The following is a 22,547-nucleotide window of genomic DNA, read 5'->3' as shown; positions in this document are numbered from 1 at the left end:
ACCTTAAAAGCGAAAGAACGAAATCGCCTGTTAACTGGTAACTGTGAATTTTAGATGCCCTTAAACCCTGCGTAAACGTTGGTAGAGAAGCACTGGAAATTTCTTCTCACCCCTACCCATGTGCGAAAGAAACAAATCGCTAGAAGGGGCAAAACGATATCCGCGTTTAATTTATGGTATACTTATGACTGGAAATCTGTGAAAATCACCGATAAACGCATTCAAATTTATTGAGTATATATATATTTATATTTATATATGTATAAGCAGGTATAGCAGCTTGGATCGATGATCGTCGTCAAGTTTCGGATTGCAGGTGTTGTTACATTTTCTTTATCTTTTTGTTCCGATTTCACGTTCTTCCTCGAGGCGTCGGTCAGTCAGGAATACCGAACATCTGGCGATCGGTTCGCCCATTAGTCGGTCGAAACGCGTTCATTCGCTGTTGCTGCCCCCGTAGAAATTCCCATCTGTTCACATCTGGTGCTGTATGTATCAATATGATATAGAATATAATCTCGCTCCGGTTCTTGTTGCTGTTCGAATTTAAGTGGAGATCGGCGGATCGGTAAACGCGGGGTATCCAACTGCGGATAATTCGAAATTCATAATAATTAACCTGCGCAAACCGCGTCTACGGCTTCGAAACGGCCGCTATCAATTTCATGTCATTGAATTATCCTAATCAAATATTATACGCGGTAGATGGCGTGCATATAGGTACGCAGCGCTCGCGAAACCGCGAAACGCGGGATATTGTGAGGGAGGAGAATGCAGGTACCATAATTACAGGATGCGTACCTCCAAGCACACGCGTGCATTCACTAATATAACGCCTGCATGCCGGTCGAACCGGAGGCTGCGATGTTATCAAATTATATCCCGCCGGTAGGCACATACCGGTGACCAGTAACTCATTCGTAATTCAGTTATCTAAATGGGACACCCAGTAGGTCGTCTCTCTCTCTCTTTCTCTCTCTCTCTCTCTGTCGCGTGTTTTTGTTGCTCTCATCCCCGAGGTCCACCATTCGCCCGAATGTACAGTCGCGGTATTTCGCGATGCCAAAAAGCAACACCCTCGATAATATTGGAAAACTTTCCACCTTCGGTTATTCGAAACGATGTGTTCACGGACCGTTAACCCAATTTTTTACCCACTCTTTGACATACGCTGTATTTGTGCATCGCGATGGTGTGAAATCATAGTCTCCAAATGCCAATACTGCCGCGCTGATATTTTCACCTTGTCGTGATTATTTAGTTCCATAAATGAAAACCTATTCACGGAGATAGGATTTTTTTATTTTCTTTTATTTTTTCTTCTTCGACGTATTACAACCAGAGCAAACAAATATACCGAAAGTAATTAATATTTTTCTATTTCTATTTGATTTACTGAAAAAAGTGGTCAGAACAACGACCCGAAGTCATCAAATCACGTTTATTTTAATTGAGAAAAAATTTCGGTTGCCATAATATTTGTTTGCTTAATTGGTGAGTTGGTTTGTCGATTTTTGTACTCGATGAATTTTACAATATCCTTCTTTTTCCGTGTAGAGATTTTATTCACAGATCTCATCACACGATCTGTCTACATTAATAGACTTGCCTTTAATTGATGATTCGAGAGGATATTCTTACGCAACGGAATAGATTTTTCTTAAATTTCGAAAGAGTGATGGGCAAGATGGAATTAGATATCCTGGGTTCACAGAGCTTTTGTACCTGTGGCACCGACTTCTTTGAAACATCAGCCAAATTGACTTCAGGGATAGGTGTAATTGCGATTAAATACGTACGTACTAACAATCCTTAATTCCACGAGTTTCTTCTCATGAGTATCAAATTTCTCGAGACAGCTGGTAGGGAGTGATTGATCTGCGTTAGCATGAACACATTTTCGACTCGAGTTGATTAATACAGCGAATGAAGTCCTTGAGGCGGTTTGATGAACGATCATAAACAAAACTATCTTATACACACCATCGGATAAAAGATAATTGCTAAATAATTGGGATATAATAAACCGTTGTGTTGTACCTCGTAAAGCGATCCTCTCTCTCTCTTACTCTCTCTCGTGTATGCATGTACGTACACGACGCGATGCCCGACGTCTCGTTGCCCGGCTAGCCACTGAGTTATAAATTATTTATGCTCACAATGTTCATGAATTTTTATACCCCATCGATTTATTACAGCTCACTTGTCTCATGCCTCTATACGACGCCATACTCTCAGCCGGCTGAGTCGATCGCCGTATGCACCAGGGTTCAATGCTCACATCAGTGTCACGAACTAATCCATAAGCGACCAGCCATTGCCTTCAAGAATTTAGTTTTTCTGTTTCATAGGAAAACTCCTTTACGCACTGCGATTAGATTTTTTCAAATTATCAGAAGGTTGTCGAAACTGTCGTCCTGAGTTACACAGGACAATTCTTTACACCAACAGCAACCATCGTAATGTGTAACACAATTTCGAGCACCTTCGTCTAAAATTGATGTTACCAATTTTTAGAATTCTGTAAACCGGTTCTTTCTTCCTTTTTATGCGCAGTAAAATCCCGGCGAGGATTTCCTCGACGGATATCAAGATCCTGGATTTACACCTTTTCCACTTCCTTCACGCACTCTCATTCTCATTCTCATTCTCATTCAGATTCGTATACATATAATTAGCATGTTTTACACACCGTTTAACCTCTCTCATCGACTTCTTCTAACTGCCGCATATATTTACCTAAATGTATCCAATTAAATTGTAACACTCTTGCCGCAGAGCTCGGGCTGACAGAATTCCGCTCCATAATTTTCGGATATTCCTTTGCCAAACGAACCTCCATATCTTCACCGCGCATGCTCTTCTCCTCAATTCTTCCGTCGTGATTAGTTTTCCAGACTCGCTTACTTGCACCGCCTGCAGCATCAACCGATGCGTATGATATACATAGCGGTGGAATTTAGAACGCTACTATTATAACGAATGAACTCTGGAAGAAGGCATCAATTTTTTACAACGACGTGTATTAATCGATTAGATGAAAATTTATTCATGGTTCGATAGGAAGTTTATTAATCGATTCTGAAAACGAATAAATGGCCTCTGGAGACTTCGACTAAATTTTCTCATTACATAGATCTATGCGATGTCAATAATTCAGCTCGGCTTGTTCGATAAACAAGAATAGAAAGTTTAACCAGGCTGCTTAATTTTTTAGCGACTTGATAAATTGACCAAATTATTTGGCGTAATCTTTCAGAAGTTTCACCCTTTCGTCGGTATTTCAGTTCTAACCATCGTCGCGTGTAAAAAAAAATTCACTGTAGATCGAAAGTAGCGCGAGATGACGGTAACTTTTTTCCGTTCTCTCTCATTTCCCGTCTTGATGAGACAGGATCCGTCGAGTTAGTCGCCGTGACTTTTGGAGCGCAAAATATATCCTTGCAACTCTAAGGCGGGAGAGAGAAACGGCGAATGAATTACAAAGATATTCGAGCCCCCTCGTAATTAATTACCGCGGACGAGGACGACGGAAGTTAATGTCCTTCTAAACCCGAGTCACTTATTCCGTGATGCACGCCTTATGAATATACCCGGGCATAGAGAAATGCAACCGTGCAGCATGATGCACTAGTTCCTAGGCAAGTGCGCTGGGATTAGATAAGATCACCTGGGCATAGTTTGGATGTTTAATTAAGCCATTTCTCTATCGGACAAGGAACTCGGTCCGAGACGAAGGAGGAGGACGAGGAGGAGTAAGAGGATCGTGGTTTCGTTGTGCAGATGAGCACCGGCGTTGATATAGCCGTTCTCCAGCGAACGATCCAAAGCGCATAAATATCTCGCGAATGGCATTCCTACATGAGGATTATAATGCGGGATTCTTTTGGTTTGGGCCCCTTGCCTCGCAGGCTTCGGGCCTGAATTGATTAAGTCTTGCAGCGAGTCGAGTCGAGTCGAGTCGAGTCGGTTGGTTAGAGCGAAGGCGAGTGCCGATGTAATGAGGACGAAAATGATTATGCAGATCAGTTTACCGTCAGTTCGTTCCCTCGTTCGTTCGAATGGATCGCTGATCGAACACCGTGTCATCGGCCGGGTTTCTCTTGTTAATTTCACCGACTTCGAGCCGGAAGCTTACTTCTTTTCCTCTGATTCATCGATGCGCCAACGTATTTGACGTGTCTAGTCTTCCGGATAAAAAAATTTTAGGAATAAAAAAATAAGGGTATTGTTACTTGTTTGAATGTTTGAATGTACGCTGTCATTTTGACTATTTCAAAGTTGGGAAGTAAATTTTTTTCGATAGTTTACAGTTTAATGTACCTACCTCGCGCGACGTTTTTGCACCCGAGGTGCTTTTTGGGGATTATGCATAGTGCTAACTTTCCAGCGAGATAATGATCCGTTGCTTGTTAAATCGTCGTCAGCTTGTTCGACCAACTCGCTAACTCAGTTTCAAGTCAAACCATGAAATGTGTTACAAACGTTAAACTCTCAAACAGTATCTCATTCCAAGTCAAATACCAACCGTATAACAATGCTTAATTTCTCTGATTGACGATATTTACTCTGTAAATTACGGTATAATTATACCTTTATCGTACTCGTGCTGCCGAGAATTAAAACACTGAATGTGCAGGTCAGGATCCATAACAGGTTCATCTCAGTGCTTGCAACAGTTGATTTATAACCTGGACATATAAAGCATATCTCAATATCAATTTGGGGTATATTTTGTGTCCCGGTAAATTTGAAAACTCTCTCTCAGTGCATAACTTGGACCATTTACGCTGTACTGTGCCGAGTTCGAACATCCCTGAAGAGGGAAAGTGCGGGCGGGATCCTGAACTAAGATGGGTATTCCTTTGGGCGATGGACCGTCGCTCGCCTAAGTTTCTAAGTCCTCTTCGTAAACACCTTCGACATCCGGGAATAAGTAATAAGGCGGGGTGCGCCAGGCGTCGAGGCGCCAATAATTCGCGAGATTTCCACCGCGTGCAGGGATTGATGTCTTGATGTGTCACTGGAGAGATGAATGAGCCTCGCGACGTTGGTAACCCGTGATTACACCGTCGTTTGCATGCCGACTCGTTTTATTTCGTGCAAACTTGGGTATTTATCTCGTGGCCGAGCCGCCGCGCCGTGCAGGTGTAGGCAGACTCGGTTGATTATCCGGGAACCAGTTTTGGTACCTCGATAATTTTTCTTTTTTCCCGTTTCCTGCAAACCCTTAGGGGAGAATTTTCGCAGGTGATTGCCTCGATTTTCACCGTCTTTTTTCACGTTGGATGAAAAAGTGTGATGGAAGAGATTTGGGAGGTAACGGAACCAATGAAACCGCGTATAGGTAGTTTCGCACCTACGCCATCGTGCTGAAATCACCGAGTCTGCAGCGCCAGTTCTTCCGGCGCAGGTTATAAATGAAACCAGGACGGACAGTGCAGAGACAATATCGTTTTACTCCTCGTCCCACGTGGCCACTGCGGATTTACTGTTCACCGTGAATCGCGTCGACTGAGTCATACCGCGGTCGTAAAACATTCTGGACCAAACGACGCGACGCTTTGCCTATAATAAAATTCGGACCTCGGTTTCGACCACCTTTGATTTGGATTCGGGGTCTACTTCAGCGCTTTCCGAGGATTATGCCCACGCTGCATTATCCGTAAAAAAAATTTTTTCAAAGATCATTTTGTGTCCAGGAATAAAATCTTTGGAGGACCACGCAGCACTGGGCTGTAGAATAAATTTTGTCATGTATATAGCTATACTAATTATAGCTTCATAGACGATTTTAGCGTTTCAAATTTTATACACTGGTATGCGAAATGTTTGTGAACCAGCATCGAGTCGAAGTCTGAAAGACGTGAAATTCTGCATTGAATTTCCGAGGGTAGGTATTTCCCCGGGGGAATAGCTGTGCGGGGGATAGATTGCAGGCAAATCAAATATTGTGTTTATACATACGAGTAGCTGCAGTATACGTATACACGAATACCAACTGGTGTATTTGTAATTCCCGGATTTATGTCTACGAAGGTGTTGATTCTCGTATTATACACCCATCTAACCCAGCAAGCGATATTATACTCGCGTTCTTCCTGGATGCTCGCGAAATTTAATCAACAGCAACTATGACGCTGGACTAGCATGGATATACTATACTCGGTATACAACATATCGCATTACCTGCATGCTTCCCGGATACCTATATAAACATCAATTAATCTTAGGTAACCCGAAACTCCTACACACCACAATACAGCATCGTGAGTACATATCCTTGAATCGGTGCGTTGAATAAAAATTGTATCTACGAACCGCCTCGCGATATTTAGACGCTTGAACAATGTTCCTAAGCATTTGGAATCTATTTGATTCAACAAAGCGTCGGTATAAATGCTCGTTGTTTATTTATCCGAGGAGCTCTATACTGCAGGTAGATATATTAACCCCTCGGGGCTGTATTATATGTACCTATAAATACGTAGATGGGTATGTTAAGTACATTATTATTCTCATCCACATGGCAAGACTCATGCGCATGGATGGAATGGAGACGTCGTGTGTCAGAGTGAGAGCTAAGAATACATACACCGGTAACTCTAGATGCACAGTGCAGTGCGGTGCAGTACCTCCTCGTCCTCCTCCTCATCCTCCTCCTTCTTCTTCGTCGTCGTCGTCGTCGTCGTCGTCGAGTAAGCAAACGTCGTTCGTTCCTTCCTGCTCTGACCTCCTGATACAACGCGAGAGTCTCTCGTTCCGTTTTATTGGCCCTCGCGCCAGCTCATCCCGTAGGATTGAGTCGTCGACGACGGGCGTCGTGGGCTGACCTCAGCCACAAGCGATGTTCGAGGCGACGTCGTAACGACGCTGCATCCCACCGCCGTCTCGTCCCGTCCTCCGGATGAGCCCCAGGGGGTCCAAAAGACCCCGAGACGTGGAGGGGACATGCTTTCTTTCTCTACCCCAAGAACCTCGAGTAAAAATGGTGGTATGTACCGGTTAGATTTATCGGGTGTAACGTTCTGACGCTGCTGCAGCTATCAAGTCTTCGACGGACGAACTTTCTCCTCGGTTTTTTTTTAAACCTAGGTGTGCCAGCTGTTGGCGGAGTCTTGTAGTAGCGACCACGGCGATGCTTGGATTCGTTTTTCGATTGTTGAGGGAACGGATGGGCGCTTTTGGAAATAGACAGACCTCCACGTCGTGTAAAGAAAACACTTGGAACCTGAGGCGCGCTTGTAGAACCGATCCACAAACACCTGATGCTGATTGGGCGCGACGTGGTGGTCACACCGCGAACACCTTAACCTTGTTCGCCGTGAGGAGATATCATGGTACGTGCAAAGCACGCATGTCTGGTGATTGGGTTTCGTTGATAGTTATATGTTTTGTGAATATCACAGACGCCGTCGACCCGGATTTGTTCGTTTGTCCACTCGTTAAGGAGACTGGCGTAATTTGGATTGTCGTAAGTGTGGAGATTGGATGATGAATTCCGTGCCCGCCTTTGTTATATGTACGCGGGGGGAAAAGGGCATTTCGATTAAGTTACGAGACCCCATCGCCAGGTTCGTTGTGGGCATGCAAGCCGGAGGAATAATAATACAGATATCTGTATGGGTATAGTCGGAGGATAAATTGAACAGAGAACGGTGCCAAAAACTTTTACCCAACAAGCAAGCAGCGACATCGAACTGTTGAGCAAACAACGAACTCCGCCTTTGCATCTCCAATTGCAAATGTAATTTCATTTTTATCTGAGCGTGCTTATTCAGCGGAATATCAGAAAGTTATCCGAATTCACTTGGGAGAATGAAAAGGGATGAAGAGGAACACGGGGAGGAGGAAGAGGAGGAGGAGGAGGAGGAGCAGCAACGTCGGCTTCCGAGTTGTATGGCATAAAAATGAGATCCGTTTCAGGTTCGCATATCTTTGCACATTTGTGCATTTGCACGGAGACTCAGAGCCGAAGGCACGAGATATTATATGCGGGGCAAAAGTGGCTGTACCTACAAATGGATTGATCTTTACGACGCCGCTTTATGACGGATTCGTGGGTTGAACTACGCGTTGGCATATTTTTCTGCACACCACGGTGTCGGGGGATGGTATTTAGAGTCTTCTCCGTGGTATATCTGACGTGGTAGAAAACTGAAATCCGGAAGGGTACGTCTGTATGGTAACGGTATAAAAGAGTAGACGGTAATCAAGAGATAAGGGATTTTTATACCGGCACGTTTCTCACTCCACGTTGCGTTATACGGCTGCCACTCCGTTGTTCGTTGCACTTTATACTTCCGCTTGGCTAGACGTCGCCGTACTAAAATCACAATCCAGACTAGCCGTTCCATACCTTCTACATATCGTTGCCGCTGCTACTCTGGCACTTTTTCAAGCCAAATATCAGCCGCTAAAGCATCCTTTGCGCATACTAAACTTCAATTGTTTCATCAGAGTTTACTACGAGCCAGCTAGCATGCAGATTAACTTTTCTCGTGGATAGAGAAACAGACAGTACCTATCTAGCTCATTTCGATGCAACGCAGGGATTCGGTGAAAATAATACTACAAAAGTTGATCCACTGCCACAGGTTTTCTTCCATACAATTTTAGATTCTTTAAGACAGTTTCAAAGTCGTTAATATGTCGAGTATAAAAGAAAAAAAAGGAAAAAAAAATCTATCGAATTAGGAATCCTAGAGTCGTTCCTCGAAATTTGCTGATCCGACGAATCCGACCAATTGTGAAAAGTTTTACGTCGTTTTCGTTGATATGCGGACTCAGAATGGCTTGGGGAGAATCTTTCTCGTGGTGGGAAGGGAACCTCCTCCAACAACATGGCGTTGACGTGTATTCGGAATACCAGCTGCAGACACGCGCATGCATACGCGTAGGTGCATACACCGAGTGTGGAATCCATTGGCCACAACTAGTTCCTGATCTAGCCGGCAGCCATACGCCACCGCCAAAGCTATTCCAACAATCCTGCTCTGCCAGGGGTTCGGATATTGAAATATTTGCGGAATCTATAAACTTGCTCTCCATCCGCGAGTATACACGTCGGGCAACTTCGACGCGATGTCGAAGCTGGATTGACCGCGGAATCGACTAGACGAGATTTGGTGAATTATCTAGTACGGCACCTATCTTCACATTCGTCCTTGCATTCCCCGCGACGTCGGCAAACAAGCTTATATAATATATCATACGTTTTTCCTCGTAGCCAAAAGAAAGGCGCGTCGCCGCGTGTTTGCTGAAACCACACTCGGCGCTCGAATTTTATTCGATTTCTTCTCAGTCCCAACGCAGTTTAGCGAACAAACATCTACACGCCGGGAATCGAATTTACAAATTTTATTTCAAACTTACCGGGTCGTCCCGTCTCCTCCCAACGCACCGTATAGCTGCTGCGACCGTTTTTACACCGTATTTTACTTTCTTTCTCGCAAATTCTCGCTCCCAACGCCCTCGGCGATGTTGTATTTTTCAATCAGCTGCAAGCTCGCGGGTATTGCTGTGCTGCGTACATCCACCTCAAACCCCCCGGGAGATAGTACTCCACCGTTTCGGTTCCCCGGATGCTGCGGGAAGACTCTCCTGGAAGCGAAGAAACGTGAAATTCTTTTTTCACAAAGGGATCCTGCGACCCTGCGGTGCCTCGTGCTCTCGGACCATACGTGCCTTAGAATTCGTCCTTAGGGGGATTTCGAAGAGATCATACCGCTTGAACGGGAGGAGAATTATGTCGCGTCCGAATCCCCGTCTTCCCGAGGCTCTCGATGCCTTGGGCTCGTCGTGAAGAATTCAGGATTTGGTTAAAAAATTATTATTACGTCCGCAAGACGTGTAATCTTTTCTCGCGATTGCCGCGGGTGATTTTCAAAGCCACGAAGGGATATTTTATCACTCCTCTATCACCGATCTCGACTCGCAAAATGCTCCAGGCTAATAATTTACCCATCAAGAATTGCGCGTAATATCGTTCCCTCTTTGTTTCTCATCCCCGTGCAGTTGGCTGGCTAATGTCTTTATCACGAGATGCTTCGAGGATGAGTTTAAACGGTCGGGGAACCAACCGTGGCCCTAATGATCTTGCTGCGTTGAGCTCCGTGCCGCAATATTCATCCGACACCCGTGATTTTAACCTCGCGTGTCTCTCGCAACGCGCACGAATTGGGAATCCCTGAAACGCGTTCGTAAATCATATCGTGCGGAGGCCAATTTTCAATTTATTCGACCTGGTACTCTCCGTATCTTTCTTTCTCTCTCTCTCTCTCTCTCTCTCTCTCTCTCTCTCGCTCTTCGGCCCATCATCCCGCATTCAAGGAACAAGTAGCGTCGGCAAGCTCCCGGCAACCCGGTTCCCGTATACACTGCTATACATATATTCCGTATACCCATTCGTTACCGCACCTTTCGTAATTTCCATTTCAATGCTAGGCTCGACCGTTGAATTCTCAACGAAATCCCAAAATCTCCCACGAAATTCCTTTCAATTCAGGTCTTCCACTCGCCTCCCCCTGCCTCTGCCCCCGGAGCCGCTTGCACTTGGTCGCCGTATCAAATCTTCCTCATCGTGATCCTCGGAAACGTGTTTCGCTATTTCACGCTGCGGCCGAGCCTATTGTCTCGCATAAAGCGCCCCTCATCTAATTATAATTAACCCTTTCACCGCTGTTTCAAATACAGGTTATATCCGCTCTAACCTGACATTGTGCTGCTCATTATCATCTTAATGCACCGGGATTATAATAGGACCGTGTAAATCTGTACGCCCCTATTCACGCCCTCTTCTCTGTACATGAATTCTTATCTCATTTCTCAAGTTAACGCTATTTTTCGACAAAATTTTTACCTTTCGTTGATAAATTCGATGTATTGTATATATATATACATATATTCTATAATCGAAGTTGTATTCAATTTTACGAAAATTCTAATCCAGCATCACGAACGTTTCTAATCAACGATGAAGCGTAATAAATCCTTTTCTCAAGAATTAATGAACCCTGAAAAATGATCTATTGCAGATATGTGTATATATAATTTATCTGTGACCGATAAATCTTCATTCGTCACGACTGGGCGTGGAAGAATTTTATACGTAATGAAAAATATTTTCAAATACGTATAGGTATGTATAAATATTTTTATACTCGTGCCAGTCGAGAGACCTTCTTCAATATTACAAGTACTTTCATTCTCAACTGCTGACAAAAACCTATCACAACTTGATAAATCGTCATCAACATGAATAATTATAAAAACTATCTGGCACTGATAATTTGGTATTAATGAAAAATCCGAATAATTCATTCAATGAAAAGTAGTATAAATTTGAAATAGAAACTTGAATGTGGTCACGACTGTGTAGAAGATACGTATAATCGTATGCTTCTACTCTGGCGAGTATATCAGACAAAAATTTCGACTGTTGACGTTGATGTAACGGTATGTATTTAGAGCGTGAATTTAGTACCTATTCATGGACATAGGACTTTTGTTGGAAGAGGAGAAAGGGCGAGTTTTATCGTCCGTATCGTGTAAGCGAATCTCTTCCCTTCGGACGCTCGGCTATGCTAACTAGGTTAATTAATATCCTATTGATCTAGGCTGATCGTGAGTATGAGTTCGTATATCACGTGGGGGGCACGGTCAGCGTCGTAGTCCGGATATCTGCTTTTCATTAATCATCGTCACATCTCACGCGGACAACTTTCGAACGTTCCGTAGCGGAGGAGCAGCGCTCTCTCTGCCTTCTCCGCAAGCTCCTAGTCTACATGCAGAGGAATTTCTCTGTTAAACTTTCCGATGAATTTGAAAAGTGTCGGAACAAAAATTTCTCGATTAAACTTCATTCTCGAAGAATTATTATCATCGCCAGTTTTCTCGTTTAACGAGTTCTCGCCATCAAAGAGTAAAGATCTGTTCTCAAACATCGATCATCGTTCTCGAAGCTGAGATCAAGTGTCAGGATCAGTGTTGCATGCAAAAGTCTCTAACGATGTGGTGACATTTCATAACTCCGTGTGCAAACTACACGTGAAAGTAGGAGAAACGGGGAATTGAAATATCGATACGTAAATCGGGCAAGTCATGACTCTGTAGGATGAGACAGACTTTCCAACTTCTGCTGTTCACCCTCTGCAGACACTCGTTATAACCTTGCAAATGGAAACGATGTAATGAGAAGAAAATAAAGAACAATCCATGCCCGCACGGGGAACTGGAATCCTGTCAATTATACCTACCCATGCTACGTAAATGAGTTTAGACTGTTTTCAAATAAAAGCTACCGCACGGACGCGCAACAAAGGTGAAAGTATGAAATGAACTTCGTCAAAGTTTCTACAATTGATTTTCACACAATTATTATAAACGAAAAGTTACGATCTTAATCTCAACTATCCTAGCCCGATGATGATTTGATTCTGATACCAAAATGTCGGTTGAATCGGAAATTACTCCAGGGAGGTACAGGAATCACTTACCGCGCATCCCTGAGTATGGTAAACACAGTTGCTGGTCAGAGTTGAGAGAAGCTTGGCTACATATGTTGAATCAAAAGAACTTTGTAATCATATTTTATTCAGAGATATGCATAAAACATGGGTACGCGTTCGTTCGCGTCCAGTTTTATTTGAAAGGGTGGGTGGGAGGCATATTTTATCATCCGTTGGCTGGTCCTGCGGGGTATGTTGCCATTGCTCCCGGTATCTGGGTGCCATGCCGGGTGCATCGGTTGCTCGTTGTTGGGAAGCCGAGTCTGAGTTACCTCGCTCCCTCTTAAATCCCATTACGCAACGCGCCCCGCGTACCTCGTTCCTTTTTTCAATTACTTTTCGCTCGCCTCGAGCACGTATGCAAATTGCTTGCACCGCTCGCGATGATAAAATATGAATGAATCGCTGCCGAGCAAAACCTGCACCTTCGCTCACTCGCGGAGTCTGTTTTTGCGCAAATTCAATCGTTCGTAATCCCGCGGCATACCTACACACCTAAACGTTCCCGCAACTCATTTGTCCGAATTGGTTCTTCGGCCAAGGCTTCTGTCTCGTCTTTGATTTTTTTATACCGAATGAAGATCAACCGGGAGAAATATATGCTCCGCGTTTCAATCTCGTTATTGCTTCCAGCTCTGGCTTTATACTCTCGTGCTTGTATAACTTCCGGACTGAACTGTGTAGGCAGCCGGTGGTAGCTGTAAAAAGAAATTGTCTTTCTTTATGTCGTCTTCCATCTTTTGGAAGTAATGGATGATGAATGGTGGGTACCGCGGTCGGAACTCCGTCGTCGCTGTCCTCGTCTTTCGAGTTCAGCCATTCAATCTGAACTCTCGTTTCTTCGGCTGGAAACCACTTCGTTTTGATCATAATTCCCAAAGGTTCCCGCAGAGAGTTTTTGTTTAGATTCTCCACCTCCTCCTCCTCCACCACCTCTTCATTCATATAAGAAAACTAATTTCGAGTAATAGCTTTCAGGCAAACTTTTCGCGTATCGATTAATCGGATCAATGCGTATTCCAGGCTGTATCATGCAGCCTCGCCAATTAATGACCAATATGTCAAAATAGTCTCGTCGATTCAATTAGAAATATAGCAAATAAATAATCGGAACCGATTCTTTCTTCGGTGAAAAACTTTTTTTCACCTCGAACTACGAAATAAATTGCGTGCCAGTTTTTCACCCTGCCGATACTTTCTATATACCTATGTAACACAGTATTCACTCCGCCGTGCCGTACTAGTAAAGTGTAGGTGGCATGCATACGTCATGTTCTCTCCGAACTGTCCGATCCAATCATAACTTGGCAGACACGGAATGAAACATTCGTTACAAATCGTTTAGATACTTACAACGAGTGAGCGTGCTACTGGATAACAAATTTCCAACCTGAACGTAGCTAATAGTAGGTACAACACGTCTGCCAGCGCGGAACGATTCCCCCGCAATGATAGGCCTACTGCACCTGATACTCAGAGCTTGCCTATTCACTTTATCTCAGTTTTTCGACACCGCGAAACCGGTTAACTCAGACTCTATATTGGATTCGTGACGTACTATCACCGTGTTTATATTCGCAACGTGCCACTCGCTTAAGAAACGTCGGAGTTCGACGATCAAATTATCTACTGCGGTGACGGGATAGTGTAATCAATTACTTTGACAGTATGAATTCCGAATTCAAACACTCGGTTGGAACTTTGAGCAGCCTTTACTGGTTTTCGCGAATCCAAGTAGAATGAAGATGCTTGATGGCTTGCCACGTTGACAAAGGGTACTCACGGTGATGGGGACAACCTCGACCTTCGAGGAACCTGAACACTTGACGCAAGTTGTAGGTACTTTATTTCCCGTTGAATATGAACGCGCGAGCGAATGGTCTGAAAGCTCCTCCTTGAAAGAGGAACACTGTCCTTACTGTCACGTTGGAATTAACGAACAAAGTCTCGGTGAGTTTCGAGAGGCGTCGGGCTATTCTGAATCAATAGCGTGAAGACGGCTTTGCATCTCGTCGCGACAATGCCAGGGTCGCGGTTTTAAGATTTACGATTATGGGCTTCTTCCCCCTTTTGGTTTCGGAGTCGAGCGATGAGACGCGAAGCCAATCTACAGCTACACCAAGTAGCCACAAAATACCAAAGTCTAGACACTAGGGTCGTTGTCAGTCACTGCCGTAAACTCGGAGAGATTGATTAATCACTCCGAGTCAAGGCCTCGACGCGGATGATGGTCGCAGGTAATACCCAAAGGCGTGCAGGCAAAACCACACTCGAGATAATGAGTTTTGTACCAAGAGTGCCTGCTCTATCTGAACATTTTCTCTCTCATGTAAACGTCTTCCTTGTTCTGTTTCAGCGCAATATCGATCGCCGCGCATAACGGAGCACCCATCGGACATAATAGTGGCAAAACACGAGCCGGTCACCCTAAATTGCAAGGCGGAGGGTAAACCGGAACCCGTCATCGAATGGTTCAAAGACGGGGAACCCGTCAGGACGTCACCCGGGGACGCGAAATCCCACAGGGTCCTGCTGCCGGCAGGTTCCCTGTTCTTCCTGAAGGTGATGCACGGGAAAAAGGAACAGGACGGTGGCGTCTACTGGTGCGTTGCGAAGAACCAGGCCGGAAGTGTGACCAGCAGGAACGCGACGCTGACTGTTGCAGGTAAGACCGTAAAACTTTAGCCTTTATCGGTGCACTAAATATGCCGTATTTAACGCCGGTCGGTGATCGTAATTCACGATTAACAGGTCAATGCATCGGACCAGATCGCAGGAACATTGCGGTCCGGTGAATTGCGTTGCGATCAGTCTGTACAACATTACATAACGAAATTAACGGTCGTGAGTAGAATGATATTGCCCGATCCACCCTCGTCAGAGGAACGATTCATTGCGTACTGTAAATGGTTAGGTTAATTTACTAGGTGTGTTTACTTTAGTATGCAATTACGACATTCGCGGCGCCTAACTTATCGCCATAATAAAACGCGATCCTGTCCGCCTTCCCTGCCAGATCATTGCGTTAAGAGGACAGCGCTGTAGTTATTTTTACCAAGGTTTCTGTTCACTGATTATAGATTGCTGATATGAAAAAAGTCATAACTTGAGTATCCGGATTTGGGACCCACTTGTTGACGCTTTCAATTGCCAATGCAAATCCAAGATTAGACTGATAAAATCGTCGCGATCCGTTTAAATGAACACAAAAGTGATTTTTGTGGGGTGTTTGGTCAGATTTAAAAACCAGGGTTACGTAAACCGTATCTAATTGTCAGTAAAACAAACTCAACGTCCTGCTATCTCCAAGCTGCTTAATTCCGGCGTGAAAGCTCTCGCTAGAGTAATTAGCATTAATTATGATACGATAGTACGGAATTGTTATAATCACCCAGTGGACGGCGTAAGGTTAACCGGCTTGTTTACAATCCCCTTACTTATCAAACGGCACAATTCCAGCACACCTTCTCTATCTTATCCGGGCTAAACTAACCTGCACGAATGCCATGCAGAACACGAAGCTGCGGGTGTATCGGATAGAGCTTTTAAAACCGTGTCGTTTCATTCTCGCGGCTTTTGCACCAATTACAATAATACTCCGCTCACCTTTGATACGTAGAATAATTAAATCAAATAGTTTTGTGAAATTAAGTGGCATTTCTCGCAGGGGGAATGCAGGAGCGTAAAAATCGTGACACGGTAGGGATTTACGACTCCATTCGTGATGTGTCCCTTTGTCTCGCGGCACAGACGTCGCGACGCTCGTTCGGCTTTGTTTCAGACCTCCTGCACCTTTGCCCACGCGACGACCCTCTTGTAGGAAATGGCACTTTGGCCCAGCCAGCTTCGTCTCTCGAAGGCGAACCGTAATGGCGAGAGTTTGAACTGTTTCTCGTCTAGGCGTGGCCCCAGTTCCTATCTGGTGCTCACCGTCCCGCAACATACTTTACGCGCCTCGGCAATAATTTATCAATTTCTTTTCCCTCCTTTTTTCCTCATTTTATCTCTCTTCCATTACCTTCCCTACGTGTCTCCCAGCCACCAACGGTGCAACCACCGGCTGCAGGACTCGTTTTAGTCAAGCTAGCTATTTCAATATTTTCTCTATCGATTCGCGCGCCATGTACCAACATATTACGTGCTTTATGCGGCATCTGCGATCTGCCCGTAGCTACGATATTTCTTTCGATTTGTTGGGCATATTGAAATTACTTTTCGAGAAAAATGGAGAGAGATGGAAAAGCGCTGACTTGCTTCATCAGCGAGGAATGAAACTGGGATTGTATACACAGGGTTAATAACTAGGGGGGAAAGTGACGTGCGGTATTTAGGAAATTAAATAACTCACGTTAAAATTTCTTAAAGGTATGTACATACATACGGAAGTTTCAAGGAATCACAAGAGAACTTTTGTATACGTGACAGTATGAGAAAGAAACTTGCTTCCTCGGTACTTGACTGAAACTCAAACAAACGCTACGGTAACTAAAATATTTGGTCTACATTTCAAACATCATACAGCTTGTCTCAGTACGCTCTCCAGTCTGTATAATAAATTAATCTGTCATTGGCAAAGATTTTTCATACTGAATCAAGCAGCAGACTTGTTATGTGTAGGTATACGGATACGTGTGTACATATACAGCGAGTATAGTATTCACACAAAGTTTTAATTGCGTTGATAATAAATCTGTCGTTAATCCTTACCGATCTCGCAATGACAACAATAACAAAACAATCGACTATCTCTGATCTGGAAGATATTTATGTGTACCTAGACGGGGATATTAACCGATCTATAAATCAATCGCTATCGTAGGACTCGTAGCACTGCAGACGACCTACCCGAACGAGATGGACCATAGTTCTGCCATAAAACCGACACGTATCTCAGCTATAACAGCTAAACTACCGTAATACGGACTTTGTTTACAGTCACCCACTCATTCCGTCGTCGTGATAACTACTCACAATACGTGTAGTCACTGCATATTTCAAAAGTACAGACGACCACGTCTCCCCCCCCCCCCCCCCCCCGTGCCTGTCCTTTTCTCTCCTCTTTGCATAGTCAAACTTTGGAATAACGACGAGCATGTTTGGCAGTTCCGTGTTTTCCTCGTATATTGCTACAATGACGATCGCATAACTTCCCGTGCACTACAAAAGCTCGGTAAACTGTCCGTCGACCAAATGAGGATTCACATAATTCTGATTTACGAGCCTCACCCTATCTACAAGGACTTTTCGACTCAGCTGATCAAACAAACAAACCCCCGAATTGTACCTAGCTTGCACACGGCATAGGGGAGCAACGGACCATCGCACTCTCGCATTCGGAGCTCTGTTTGGCGTGAACGCGTTTTGCCGAGAGCTGATCGTTACTGTTCTGATTAGAAGGATACTTGAAAAGTCAGGAGATATTTCGTCGAGATTGATACAATGCGACCTGCATCAGCGGCGGCAGCTTCGATGATGTAGCCAATTCTTGACTGATGATCACGCTCATTGTTACTTCCAATGGTGGCTAATTTTTTCGAAGGAACAATTGAACCGTTCAGCTATCAAGGGTGACCCTTGATCCAGCGATTTTGGTGAGGTCGGGTATACGCTACGTGGCTCTTGAATGAGCGTCAAGGATGGCGACTCTTAGGACGAAAGTACCGAAGCAGAAGCTAGGAAGCTACTTGCATTACATATCGAAGGTGTGTTTGTGTCAGCGTGAATGCACGGTGCGCGCGTGCGTGAGTAAGTGTCTTGGATTACCAGATCCAAGCGTAGGCATACAATATTTCAGGTATAATACCTCACGCTTGTCTTACAAGACACACGATATCTTCGTGCTACGTTATACTCTTAACTGTCAACGCCTCCAGATAAGATACACTTTCAAAGCGGCACGTTTCGAAATTTGCCACAGTCTACGCTTAACGGGGAAAAGCATACTCGAAAAAGCACGATGGCAACAAGTGAAGCGTATTTTGAAAAAACCACTTCAACATCGGTTCGTACTTTGAACATCACAAGATCTACGCGTAATACTAAAGAATCCTGGGCCACGTAGGGAATAGCTGTGAATAAGATCCAGAGGTGGCTCCTGCGGGTACCGAAGTGCATGTTCGTACAAAAATGCAGAAGCTTGGCTGGTCAGCTGCAGCATGAACGTGCAAGTACTACGCAGGCTGCGGATACGGCTACAAGTTCCTTGCAGAATAAAAAGTTTGAATAAAATACGCGCTAGCCATGTTAGGCCGTCGAAGAAACAAGAAAGAAGGTCCTGTTTAGAAACAATGGCGTTGTGTCCGACCGACGACGGTGCGGTGTTGTGCTGTACTGTGCTCAGCCTGTCCGCCCCGAGCTGCCTTTACGGTCTCAGGTGAGTTAAAGACAATAGGAGCGGCCACCTACTCTACATACGGCCCCATTAAAACAGTAAGCCACGCATTATAATATACTTTGGAAGTTCGACTCTCCGACTTCGTGGCAAACTCTGTTTCGGCGGCACTAAATCCGGGTATATATGCTTTGTGTTCCTCGAAATAAGCTGGGAATGCGGGCAGAGAGAGAGAGAGAGATCGAGTGTTCGAAGGGAGGATGTATGATATTAATTGATCGTTTTGACTAACGGATGGATTTGCCCGGCAAGAAGCTCTGCTGGATTCACGTAATAGCCCGAAATTATACGAGTTACTACAACTGAGTATATAACATACACAGTTTCAATAGTCCCCAATTAATCTTCTGCCCGGGATCGAAACGTTCGTGGCTAGAGAAGAGAGAGAGAGAGAGAGAGGAAAATAAAAGAACAAGTACCCGAAACACAGCTTCGAACCTTGTAATCAACGTCCGTCAATCGATTATATTAATGACATGTGATTATCGATACCTTAAAATGACTGCGCATATACGTATGTATATACTTACACGTATCCTCGCGAGCATATGGGTGTGTATAGAGAACGCTCTTGGTAACTCTTAACAATGATGTTCCAGATGAAAGAAAGCATGTTGGTCCGATGATTTGCGCTTTTATTAGGGTAGGTCATATATTCAAACGTTGACAGGTATATGTTTTGATGGATCTAGATGTGTACCCAGCGTCGGCAACGGGCTTTGGAATCCTCGCCGATGATCGAGTCTGGATGACGGTGTACCGAGTATGGGAGGGGTGGGGAGGGGAGCGTGAAATCTGATGATTTAATAATTTAATTAGAGGTAGCGTGGTTTACGGTTAAATGTTACTACACGGCGGCGGTATGCCGAAAAGCGAAGAGCGAAGAGAGGAGCCGGAGTTAAAGCATCGCTCGCCTTTCTCCACCCCGTGGCCGGGGGTTGATAATTTGAGAATTTCGTCGAAGCGAGGCTGTTCGCACTAGACTTGGTGGAGAGGAAGCGAATTTCACCTCCATTAGCTAATCACTCGAAGCTGGGCTCAGCCGGTGTGTTTCGCTTTTGTTTCGTGTACCGATACCCGTCTTCGGCGAAGTAAACCGTTCCAGCTACAAAGGTCCATCAACTAATGAGTTACTGTAAGGGACGACGGAGGCAAGCTTATACATATACGCATACCTTCACATATATACAGAGTTGCGAAGCACGCGGTCAAGTCAAGGATGAGGCGAGCCGAGAGACGAGAGACGAGAGACGAGAGACGAGTTCGTCTAATTAAGATTACGCGCTCAGGAGTGCGGAAAATTAAGCTCCTTCGAACTCTCCACTGAATGGTAATGACCCGGAGTCTAGTCCGCCTTGCGTCCTCAACTTCTTGTCTCTTCGAATCTCGAGCAGCGTCAAGACGCTTCGCGGCAAACTGGGTTCATTTCCATCATAAGTGTCTTATAGTGGAGAGAAAAAACTGTGCCAAAAATCATTTTTAAAAGTAGTGGAGAGATAATACGGAATTTTGTGGAGAGACCCAATGTGTAAACAGGTCGTGCGGTATCTTGATAACAACTAGACGGAAGATTTAATATCAGGATGCTTGAAGGATTATCCTTTCTCAAAGAGTTTCACGTTTTACAAGAAAAATATGAGGCTCAATTTGCCTGATATAGTTAAGGCGGGGCAGGTCGGGATCCCCGGTTGGCAAGGTGAGTCTGGCTTTTGATAGAAGCACTTTGGCCCTCTCGTATCTCGCCTGAGCTACGCTTCTCCTTATACGTCTCCTTCCTTATAACCCGCAATCTAGTCAGACGTTCGAAGTGAGCACCGTTTTAATACGCGATCTTCCGTGAGCCCGTAATTTAGTAAATTGAATATTCCCCGCCCCGGGGATGCGGAGAAACTGCGAGGATAGAGCCGAGCGTGACGACGGGTCCGAGCATCAAAATTTGTCAACTATTCGCCGGTGAGAAAAGGCGATCATTACTCAAGAGTCGAGAACTCCATGCTGCTCGAGCCTCCCGACAAAGAGTCATCATCGTTACAACACACCTCGTAGTTTCATTGCACCGCTGCACGCGACCATCTTCTTTTTTTTTCTATTTTCTTTTTCTTCTCCTCTGTTTTTTTTTTTTTTTTTTTTTTTTTTTTTTTTTGTAAGGATGCAGCGGTTGACCCTGTGCAACGACGGGACGCGGCTTTGTCGCAAAGTATAATACAACTTCTTCGTTCATTAGTCGAGGAGATAAACGCGTCACCTTTGTACGACGTGAAGCGTATACACTGTGTAGTTTGACAGTAAGAACTACTCTCTTGGAGGGGGGCTCGCCGTCTAAAAGTTTCCTACACGAAAATGCTTTATCTGCGGATCTAGAAAGCCTTTACTCGATAGAGATGCTACGATAATTGATGTCTTCCTAACCGGTCGGTTGCCTTTTACGGTTCGACCGTCGTCGCCGTTTGATCAAAGCCTCACTTCTCTCACTATCCATACGCCTGTATCACCGACCCAGAGAAGGCCTGTTTAGTAAGCGATAGGGCACCACCGTCAATCGGCCGGTACAGAGCACTGGGGTAAGTGTTTGATGAAACGGAAGGAATATTTTAAGTGACGATCCTTTTCCAGATAGTATTATCCTCTCGCAGAGAGTATCGGAGAATCCCCAAGGCCCTCCTCCTCGTCGACGTCCGACGCGCGTTGCGAGGCTTCTTTCAACTCTTCTCGAGGGTGCAGGAGCAGGTAAAGTTACCCTCCAGCGTATGCGCACTCAAAACCGGAGAAAGGATTCGTTTTCTCCGTTACCCTCGCGGATGAATTATCCAACAGCCAATTACGCCTCTTTACTCGGCTTCTCGAAAGCTGCCGCCAACAGTTGAAACGGTATCCGTAACCTTGCGACTCTCGTTCAAGCACCCAATGCTGAATTACAAAACACACCAAGTACCAACGTTCGTTCCAGAAACTTTGACGTTCGAATAAGAAAAAAAAAAAAAAAAAAAAACTCTAAACTTACAACAGGCACCGAGTAAAACGGACCGTTTCAATTCCTTTTGTCCTAATGGCAAGACTCCTTGAATGTTCGCACTCAAAATGTGGCCTATCACTTGAAAAGTGTATTATTCATGACAAGTGCGGTAGCTGACTCCTGCTCAGCTGATGCCTGGTGTCTCCTCGCTGCCTCCAGCATCTTTGGAATTTAAATGAGCGGTTTAGATTTATCTGTATGGCGCATGCGCGCTGGTCGGAAGCAGACGCGATGACAACTTACCGCATCAGCGAAGTAATTTGATACACATGTCAGTTACCACGGGGGATTATCGTGTCTTATTTTCTTGTTATTTCTACGGAAACACCCGGGGACGTGTGGGGACTCCGGGCACACGCTGGGGTTTTAGGAGGTAGAAAACCAGTAGTTTATTTCCAGATGAGTTTTGATTTACAGTATGGCCCATCCGAATCCCCGTACATACGTGTGGTGTGGTCGGGAAATATTAAGCTTCTACGGGGCGGCAGGTGTTTTTGATATAGGAAACGCTTTGAAGTTTCTTCTTACTGCAGACACGCAACGACCCGGGTTGCCCCTAACTTTTGCCGCACGCCTTATCCCGTTTCGTAATCCCTCGCCGCACGTTGTAGCTGTGTCACCCCTTCTTTCACCT

The 22,547-nt window shown here is 44.8% G+C and overlaps 1 protein-coding gene across 1 annotated transcript in view; it reads left to right on the top strand.

Moving 5' to 3' along the window:
* LOC124409808 (roundabout homolog 2-like) overlaps positions 1–22,547 on the top strand; it is a 211,441-nt gene that overhangs the window by 83,615 nt on the left and 105,279 nt on the right. Inside the window, exon 2 of the mRNA XM_046887662.1 lies at positions 14,866–15,174. Within this exon, the coding sequence (XP_046743618.1) occupies positions 14,866–15,174 (309 nt within the window). The remainder of the gene's footprint in view (positions 1–14,865; positions 15,175–22,547) is intronic.

Source organism: Diprion similis, chromosome 8 (genome assembly GCF_021155765.1).
Source record: "Diprion similis isolate iyDipSimi1 chromosome 8, iyDipSimi1.1, whole genome shotgun sequence".
Taxonomy (NCBI): domain Eukaryota; kingdom Metazoa; phylum Arthropoda; class Insecta; order Hymenoptera; family Diprionidae; genus Diprion; species Diprion similis.
Note: the sequence above shows the minus strand (reverse complement) of the source record. Positions and strands in the feature narration are given on the sequence as shown.